The sequence below is a fragment of the Clupea harengus genome, unplaced genomic scaffold (assembly GCF_900700415.2).
Source record: "Clupea harengus unplaced genomic scaffold, Ch_v2.0.2, whole genome shotgun sequence".
NCBI classification, from domain to species: Eukaryota; Metazoa; Chordata; class Actinopteri; order Clupeiformes; family Clupeidae; genus Clupea; species Clupea harengus.
In genome coordinates, this window is record NW_024880451.1 from 3,766 (window position 1) to 13,838 (window position 10,073).

The 10,073-nt window shown below is 45.0% G+C and overlaps 1 protein-coding gene across 1 annotated transcript; it reads right to left on the bottom strand.

Annotated features, from left to right (window-relative positions):
* Nucleotides 1–1,815: 1,815 nt before the first annotated feature.
* On the bottom strand, nt 1,816–9,706 carry LOC122132175 (mothers against decapentaplegic homolog 7-like). Its single transcript, XM_042706991.1, has 4 exons — nt 9,087–9,706; nt 8,102–8,662; nt 7,010–7,063; nt 1,816–2,425 (listed from the first exon to the last, which is right to left on the bottom strand). Exons 1-4 carry the CDS (start codon nt 9,145–9,147, stop codon nt 2,253–2,255), a joined length of 849 nt encoding a protein of 282 aa, XP_042562925.1. The 5' UTR covers nt 9,148–9,706; the 3' UTR covers nt 1,816–2,252.
* Nucleotides 9,707–10,073: the final 367 nt, after the last annotated feature.

Below are 10,073 nucleotides of genomic sequence, written 5' to 3' on the forward strand. Positions count from 1 at the left end.
TAATCGACATTCACTCCCCTGAAAAACAACAGGTAAACTATGCTTAAGGAGTTATAATTACCGCCAGTTTGATTATTTAATGAATAGTCACTGAATCTGTTATTTTTGCTTTATAGGAGGGCAAACATCCCCCTTGCTCTTTTATTTGCCGAATGTGGCCAGTGGAAAATCCGAGCCTTGTTTAGTGTAGCTGGTATTTTCCACTAGACAACACAACAGCGTTTTACACACACACCCACAGAAAACACACAAACACACACTTCACCAATAAAATGTAATAACAGTTTGTTTGTTCAGGAGCAGACCAGGTTTTGGTAGAGAGAAAAAAATTGAATTTGTTTGGCCAAATAGTATGTAATCAATTCAGAGGCATAAAACCTTGCATGTTTGAACATTGTTAAATTCAGTCAGTCATTAAGAATGTATTTATTAGATTTTCAGCATGTGTATTGAGAAGCAAAGCCACTTCTCTCTCTCCTTCTCTCCTTCTCTCACCCTCTCTCCCTCCCTCTCTCTCTCCCTCTCTCTGTCCTCCTCCTTCTTTCCTCTGTAAATATGTCTGGAGCACAACATAAAAAGGGCAGAATGAGTGAATTAAAAGGTCAACACGGTGCCTCCAGGAGGAGCATGTTTCTTTTGTGCGGGCCCCGGAGGGATTGGAGTTTTCTTCCCTTGCCAGAGAAATCAAGTCCTTGGCTCCAGGCACACGGGGCCTCTCTCCCTTCCACTCACTGCGTCCCATTCACTGGGGCTCTGCACCACACAGACCCCGCCAGGAAGGAAAACAGGGGAGGGGGAGCATGCATGCCTTGGGGGAAGGGGGGAGGGGGAACAGGGGACGAGGCAGAGGGAGAGAGCAAGCAATAAGGGAAAAAAAGGGGGTGGGGTGGGGATTGACTCCAGTCTACGATTTCACAGTTTGTGCGGGGTCTAAAATGTGTGTTTGGTTAATGCTGCAGACTTCAGAGGCTGGCTGGACCCGGGGCGGGCGGGGCGGGGCGGGCCAGGTCTGGGTTAATGCCTGCAGACTTTATTTATGTGGCGCACAGCGAGCTCCAGAGCACCCAGCGATTCCAGCCCACACAAAAGAGCCCTGAGACAAACGCGCAGGCACCTTCACAAACTAATAATAATACCAGGGTCCCGAGGAGAATAATACCTACAGAGAACATCTAACCCGTAAATCCTGCTGGATATAAAGCCTTGCGTGTGTGTGTGTGTGTGTGTGTGTGTGTGTGTGTGTGTGTGTGTGTGTGTGTGAAAAGCCTGGACTTTGAAGTTATTTCAATGCCGTGGCTGAATGGTGTTAATGCATCAATGCTGCTGGAACAATGCACCCATGATCTGGGAGGTTGTATACAGACCCCCTGTCTCCTCTGGCCCTATCTCCACCCCTCCCCGACCCCTAACCTAGCACAGGGGAGCAGACATGGGCAACCCACACCACTGGACCCCAGAAACGCCTTTAAAGTCCCTGTAATGAGAAACATCTGCATGGGCGTGCAGAGCAGAGAGAACAGATGAAAAAGGGAATTCTCCATCTTTCCTTTTTTCCCCTCTTTCTTTTCCCCTGTTCTGACCCCTCCACTGCCCAGCCCAGTCCATAAACACCCTCATGTAGGTGCCCATTCCAAAGTACAACGCTGGAAGTAGAAGAAGCTACTCACCAGCCTTATGCCCAGAGGTTTGTACAGCAGTTAAAAGACTAAAGACTACCCAATCTTTTTCTCTCTGTCTCTCTCACACTCCCTGTCTCTGTCTGTCTCTTTGACACACACACACACACACACACACACACACACACACACACACACACACACACACACACACACACACTGGCATGCCACTCTGTTGCAGAGTTGCGGTTATAAAAACTCATAAAAAAGACTTTACAGAAAGGATGTGAAACCATACTTCAAAACACAGGCCATTCAAAACTGTCTGTTAAGAAACCAGCCCCTAACATGGCCGACACAGACATCTCTCCATCTCCCAACGCCTCTGACACATCTCAGTCAAAGCAGGCAACAGTGACAACAGCTTCTAACTCCTCATGGGGTTCATTTCTTTTGCATATTTGTTAATTCAATCTTCTGCTTCCTTTCTTTATTTTATTAAACAAACCAGCATGGGGACAAAAGGAAAGAAAGACAAATGTTGGCAAAGGCCCTGACGAAAGCAAGTGGGGATCTCTATAAACATGGCTCTCTTTACATCATACTGTGGGGACAGCAGTCCACCCTCCAAGTGATTTACAGCATCACAGGAGTGGTGGTGGTGAAGGGGGGGGGGGGGTGTTGAGGAAAAGGCAGAGAGATGAAAAGATAAAAGAGAGAAAGAAAGAGGGTCTTACCAGAGAACCCCACAGGGGCAGAGTAGACAGTTCCTCCAGTTTCAGTGGAAGCAGGCACGGAGTCTGGAGAATCTGCAGGGAAACAGGGAAGGAGCAGTGAGCAGCTGCAAGCCTGTCAATCACAACATGAAATCAATCCCTAATGAAGACAGTGGAATGACAGTCAATCCACTCTAAACTCCAAACATACACAGCGAAACCAGACACACACTCATAAACACATACACACACAAAGAAGTCATTGATGTTTAAATGAAAAACAGAACACAAAAAAAATTACTGGCATTAAAGTCCCAGAAAAACATTCGAGGACAGGAAGGGCCACATTAAATTCTCACTGAGTCACAAAGCTCAGAGACAAAACATTTTGCTTCGTGTCTTCCCAAGCCCCAATGGAATCCTGGGAGATTGGAGGAACAGACTCCATTAGGACTCTTCCGGGACATGGAGGCCATATTGGCATGAGTGACAGAGCTGGAGGAGGCTTGGGCACAAACAGTTCCCCTTCCAAGATATTTTTTTTCAATAAATGAAGGCAATCATATTTTCCCTTTTCCCCTTTTCGCTGACAAAAATACAGCCCAGAATAAATAAGCGGTTTTGAGGAAAAGAAGGTTTGTGGAAAACATGTTGGTCTACACTTATTATCCCTGCGCGTCACCCCTAATAGGAATATACAGTTTAGCAGGATATACTCCATCAAACCAAAAACAATGAGGGAGACAGGAAATGGCCGCAGCCTTGAAAACTGTGTACAGTAAATTTTCTTAATGGCATGCTAGCAGACAGAGGAAACACTCTCTCTCTCTTTCTCTTCCCAGTTTAACCCTGTGTTTCCAAAGTCCCTTGTCACCAACAGGATGATCTTAGTGGACTACACAAATATGAACACACGAGGAAAGTAATCTCGAGACACAATCAATATGACCATCAAAACATCAACAGTGTCTGGGCAAACTGTGCTGTGCTCCTCAGTAATGACACATTCCATTCATTGTGTGTCAACTAACATGGCTCTGTGCCTTCCGCTGTCTCTGTCAGCCAATCAGCTGACTCACAGAAGCAGTCACTCTCAACGAGGTGCAAATGAACAACCTTGTGTTGTGCTTTCTGGCTGTTGAGGGGTTGTACTTTAAAAGTCCTGGGTTCTGGTTCAGACATACAGAGAGAGAGACGTGGGTGAGGGAGGGAGGGAGAGAGAGAGAGAGAGAGAGAGAGAGAGAGAGAGAGAGAGAGAGAGAGAGAGAGAGTAATGGACAGCAGCTGAAAGGCTTCTGTGCTCTGAGCAATCCCTGTGCTGTGGTTGTCCTAACGAGATGCATGGTCAAGTGCGAACCTCTTTCAGGGCCTGCCAGGACAGGGCTGGTTTCCTGGGCACGGTTCACAGACCACAGGCTCGAGGTGCTCTCTCCCAGCCAGGAAGCCCAGTGAGGACAACTTGGCCCGGAGAGTCGAGAGAGAGAGAGAGAGGGAAGGATAGAGAGAAAGGGAGAAAAAGAACGAGAGAGAAGGAGAGTGAGAGGCAGCGAAATAGGGAGATATGAACGAGCCTAGAAAAAGAAAGAAAGGATGTGTGTGACTGTGTATGTGTGAGAGAGGGAGAGAGGGAGAGAAAGCGTGAGAGGAAAGAAACATAGAGAGGGCTTGGGCTTCAAACACTTCATTATTCATTTTCCAGGGAGCAAAAACAAACAGGCATTTTACGACAGCAGCTTTGATACTGACCGTCTTTTGCCACGCCGAGACGAATTGACACGTACCCCTAACTTTCCTCTTAACTTTCTCTCGCTCTCTCCGTCTCTGATCTCTCCTGTCTCCTCTCATTTATGAAATCAAGGCTGAGAAATACTCTCCTCTTTGAAGTTTCCTCTTAATTTGTTTTTTGCTTCCTTGGCTAGAATTATTACATTATAAACTGCCAACGGACCGGGCTACACTGTGACCCTCCCTTTATGCTCTATCTGGAGGTCTGCAGAGACGCTAGTTCATACTCCCTGGCTGAACCAGGGGCAGACAGGCGATCTGTGGGGCTGGACCGGGGGCAGACTGGAGGCTGGAGCCACACTGTAAAAGGCTGCTCTGTTTCCCGCCGCCAGCGTCTTTAGGGGCTGCCTGACGTGGCAGCCAGCTCAGCTCGCTGACGGCTTTGCTCTTTGGTGCATGAGGATTCCTCCAAAAATACTTCTCCTCCTCCTACCCCAAACTGACCTCTGCTTCCTTCTGAGACGGCTCTCCATCTCCAGGCTAGCATGCGGCTAACACACACAAACTTTAAACAGAACTACAATAACAAAGGAGTTTGTGCTGAATTTATAGTGACTATACTGCTTTGCAAACCTGCATGGGAAGTCAGCTCAGATCTATAGCTAACACTAACAGAGAGCCTCGAAGACACAATTGAAACTTAACATAATTTCAGTGAGTGAATGAGTGTGTGACTTAACTTGGCACAGCACTGGTGCAAAGTAGCCAAGGGGCCACCTAGGGCAGATCCTCACAGACAAAAATAGATGTTTAAACAGAACTATATCAATTCTTTCATCCAAATGACTGTAATTCTCGGTCACCCAATTGACACTGAATCCCTAGAGGTATCTACAGATGGTCCTGGTCTTTTAGAGCTAGTATGGTCGAGGAGGAAGAACACATCTAATAATCATCATCACTTGGTCTGAAATGAGGCTGCCATGTCAAAGAGGTATGAACTTCATTGTGTCCTTAATCCTGAGACAGCAGCTCTTCAGACTAGCAGTTTAAGGTGACTGATTTTCAAATGACCAGCAACCTGTTTTTGCATATGAGACATACGGCATTTTAGAGACGCAGGGGAGACAGGGAGTATGCAAAGTGAGACTGCTGGGGGGGGTACCCTCCCCCAACTCAGCAATCATGTGTCCCGCTTGTCTCAGTAAGCCAGCCAGCCCCTCGCAGATACCTTCCATTGTTCTATTAATATCTGTTCTCCCTCCCACCATCACTTCCCCCCTCTCTCTCTCTCTCTCTCTCTCTCTCTCTCTTCTGGTCTCAGTGACTGATACACAGAGTGGTCTTCGAAGAACCACAGCTGCAGGGACAGATGACTTCCTCCAGCCCTGTTCTGATGAAAGGCAACCACTCTCGCTTTCTGTGGGACCGATGTTGGCTATTTCTAGGGTTTCTTATTGTTTCTCCTTTCTCTCCTTCTTTCTCTCTCAGTCTCTTCTCTTTTTTTCTTTCTCTCTCCCCCTCTCTCTCCCTCTTTCCTCAGGCCAAGACTGGACAACAGTGGCAACGAGGAATTTTTGGCAGGCGCCTCCCATCCCTCACTGGGAACAGTTCCCTAAAAAGACCTCCGGAAAAACTTTAAATGGTTAATGGGACAGGCATCCTCACAGGAAAAAGGCCTTCCACACTATACTTTCCTCCCAAGCAGTGATGGCCATGTCAAGGCAAGCACAAGTCCCCAAGTGTTGGCTAGAAACTCCCATTAAAGCTCTGTGAGTCATTTCAAGAGCCCTAATGGAGTTCTGAAGAAACAGTGAATAGCAACTCTCCTCAGAACATAACTCCACATAAACATAAACATCATCAGTGCTGTCACAGAAAACCACAACACAATCCTTCCAATCAAATTAAACTGTTTAAATAACTTAAAATGTCAAACATAACTACATTAAATTCATTTAAGGCCTCCAGGTGACTACTGATATAGGCCAACCAAGCGTCTGGGGGATGATTCAGTTTGAACCTGGTTAATGAATAGTAGGTAATAAAATATTGGTTAGGCTGACAGTTGAACTGGCAAAGTTTTAGATATTTCAAACCAAGATTAAGAGGGAATACTTAAAAATGCCAAGCTAACTCCTTGTTATGGATAAAACCTGTAATACCCAGTAATACCCAACAAAACATTCAGCTTGAATGGAGATCATTACCTGCCTACACGCACATGCCCAGGAGGAGAGAGCAGACAGAAGAAAGCCTCCCATACCGTCAGACATCTACAGATTCATTCCACAGATAAAACATGGCACCAAACATCTTACTGCCTTTCCCCCTGTGTGATCCACATTTCCGATTTTCTTCTAAGTCACATGCCCCCCTCCTTCCTCCCTGATTTACCCCCCCCCCCTCACCACCACAATGCCCACCTCACAGATCCCAAATTCAAGCCCTGGTGCCAATGCTGTTTATCTGTTCTGCCAGGTCACCCCTCCAGCCAAAAGTTTGTGCAGACAACCACTCTGGAGCTGGAGCCAGGCTGGAGCTGGCCTCGGCCTTGGCAGCCATCCATTCTATTACAGAGTGCTGGCGGGCACACAATATTCTGCCCACCATAAATCACAACATCTCAAGGAGGATCTCAGTCTGACACAAAACTGCTCCCAATACCTACAGCACCTCACATCAATCATATCCACACCACAACATGGGGTGGCCAGTAATCTGTTAGCAATGCTTTCCACGAAACAGCTGAAAGTCATTATTACCACCATAGTCACTTAAATCCGTGACTGTAGGTTATTGTGAAGATGTAAAATAAAAAACATCAAACATGTATTCTTTACATCTATTGTTTCCGTTCTTCTTCAATTCCAAAACTACTTAAAAACACTCCAAGTGAATATACAACCTAAATTATTTTAAAATGTCTCTATTTATTAAAAAACGACTTACCAGGTGGTTTAAGAAAGTCCATTGGGTATCGGGAGTAGGGAGGAGGGGGAGACTCTGAAAAAGAACAGCAGAGAAAAGACAGACCATGAGAAAAGGGCGAAGATTGAGACTTATGATAACAGTTGGCATTCTTTCGGAACACTGTTTGTCTAAGCGGCGAGGGTTGGAGGCAGGGCGGAGAGGCGGCGATTGCCTTGATATTTAGCAGGGAGATAAACAAGGGAGCGCCTGGCGCCAGGCTCCCGGCCTATCTGCGGTACAGGCGGGGGGAGATACGGGTCTCCTTTGGCTGAGCTAAGGAAACTCTCTGGGTGATGAACACTAAAACCTTCCACACACTCTGACAAAGCGCATCGACAACACCTTCCGAAAAAAATACGTTTAAAATGCTGATCCAAATCTTTACTTTGGAAAACAATCCAAAAACATAACATATACCAAAAAAGGCTGACACATAGAGAAAATTATGCCGCATACGTAATCCAGTTAAAAAAAAAACTTTAAAAATAACACTGCTTTGTAATTTCAAGAAACGTCAGAAAACATTTACAATAATTCAAAAACAAAATACGTATAATTATCTAAATGCATATATTTGACAACGTTTGGTTTACTGTAATAGCATGTTATTTTCGAATGATAGACTCTTTGATTAGAAAATACGAACTCAATGAGATTCAAGACAGTGGCCTTAACTGATTAATAACTTTGTTGGGCCTAGCCCAATAATTGACTGTTTTTTTAAAAATACAGTTTATGACATTTCAACCAAACCAGTGATTTAATAGCTTAATTGAAGGGGACTTTAAATTACAGATCACACAAAGTTGTCTCTCATTATAACATAAACTTTAATACACATCTGCAGTCCAATCATCAGGACATTGTAATAAGATGCTAGTATGCCTGCAGGAGTTGTTTTGTACTTGGCTTGAGCCTATTTTCGATACCATATGCATAATGTAACCTCTGCACATCTCTTACAAAAGCGTATTATATTAAACAACTTCCAGGCATACATGGCAGGTTAATTATGATCATGCTATCATCATTTACACTTATTTTACACGTTCTATTGTTGGAGAAACTTACCAAGTTCACAAAGCCGGCTCATGTGGTGTGGATTGCAGCAAACGAGTTCTGGGTTTATTTTCCCATAGGATTCACAGCAAGATAGCCTCTTTAGTTCCGAGGAATGCCTAAGGTCCGGCCACCTGAACACTTTGAAGAGCAGCAAAGGGAGGGAATAAGACTGTTGACCCAGTTTGGTGTCCACTTTGCTGGGTAGGAGAAGACAGGGGCTCCTGACACCCCCCTTCGACTCTACCGCCTGCAAGAGCACCTCCAATTGTTTCTCTTTAATTTTTTTCAGTATGGAATGGGTCAGTGCTTTCAGCTCAGCCTCTGTTCCGGGGTTAGATTTGACAACCTTAGTGGATTTCCCCATGCAGCAGCCCCCGGAGCCATGCGCGCTGCTATCCGTCTCCCCGTCGCCTTCGACGGGTGCGCGGCTCCTCCAGAGTCGCCGGACGAGCCCCGATCGTTTGGTCCTGAACATGCGGGACGAAAAGAGGGTTTCCCGGCTAAAAAACGAGCATGATGTCCGCAAATCATGAAGATTCCGGGATCCGAATCCAGGCAGTGACAAGCAGCCTGAGACAAGATTGTGAAAAAAATGAGAACTGGAGAAGCAAATACAATCTGTAGCATACGCCAGTCTTTTTTTTCTTCGAAAAACCTAGACGCCAACTTATAAAATGCGCTATTATTTCTTAATCGTGTATAGGATGCTACACACGTATGTTGATGTTCAACATGACACTGATTTGAAAAACTAAGAAGAAAGTATACGCATATAAAACGATGCCGTTTAAATAGGCTACAGAAATAATGACCGCTTTCATGAACGAAAACGGGTGAGCAGCATCGAGAATCTTTTCCTATGATTGGAGGGTTGGATATTCTACCTGTGAGAAAAGAAAATATAAACTACGCGTAACGCTACATTCATACCATTCCTTCAACAGTTTAAAATAACATTTAGCTTAACATGTAAGCGTAGTCGGTTATAGGCTACCTAGGACCGATGAAAGTGTTTGAGCGCTGAGTTTAGGCAAAAACCCCAGACTGAAACCCATCCATGAAGGACAACCGCGTCCTGCTTTTCTTCCAAAATAATCCACACAATCCTTGATCCGATTGCAACATTAAAGGTCTAACAAAGCCTGTCGCCCGTCTCGTCTCCCTTGTGTTCCAAGCTGTATCCGTCGAAACTAACGTTGGTCCTCCAAATTCAGTCGATTTGCAGTAGATTCTGATGAAAAATAGCAATCTTCTAGATTCCCAAAACGAAGGAGCAAATCTAGGACTTACTGTTACCCTAAGAGGTCCCTCGCCAAAAAAAATCTGCTTGGAGTTAAATAGTTGCGTTTCGTGTCCGTGTAAGTGGTTTGCGTTTTAAATATCCGTGTTTAAATTCTCAGTCAAGCTATCCTTCAGCAGCTTTCCGTGTGTTTTGTCAGTTAACCTCTATTCCAACAGCGGCTCTCCGTGCCGGAGGAACATGCAAGCGGAGCGGCCACAAAGAGCTGATGCGATCCTCACACAAGGTCTGAGAGTGACGCGAACTGCCCAAGTGCCCTTGCCTCTCTCTCTCTCGCTCTCCCTCTCTCCCCTATCACGTGGTTGTCTAGACACCCTGTCGCTTTAAAAAAAAAAAAAAGTGATTGTGTTGCGCAAACAAGAGATCAAGTAGCTTACTACCAGAGAAATGGCTTTGGAAAGAAAGTTGCATTTTTCTAACGCTTAATTAGCCTAACACAGTCGACTCTATTAAAAGACTCCGGTGAATGAAAGCTTTTTGGGCAGTTTTCTGCGTCTTGACAACACAAATTGTTAAGTTTATTTTGATCCAAAGTAGTTAGTAGACTATATGTGTGTCAAACTAGCATGTATATTTATATATTAAAACTATTCAGAAACATTAAAATATCTGTGTCAGGTCCAAAGGTCCAGTGATATGATTTTTACCTCAAAATCTGCAGATAGGTCTACCTCTATAAAT

Coding starts and splice junctions, on each gene's coding strand:
- LOC122132175 (XM_042706991.1), bottom strand. CDS start 9,147: ATGGGTTTCAGTCTGGGGTTTTTGCCTAAACTCAGCGCTCAAACACTT. Junction 8,663..9,086: donor AACACTTTCATCGGTCCTAG/GTAGCCTATAAC, acceptor ATCTTGTCTCAG/GCTGCTTGTCACTGCCTGGA. Junction 2,426..7,009: donor GGACTTTCTTAAACCACCTG/GTAAGTCGTTTT, acceptor GTTTCCCTGCAG/ATTCTCCAGACTCCGTGCCT.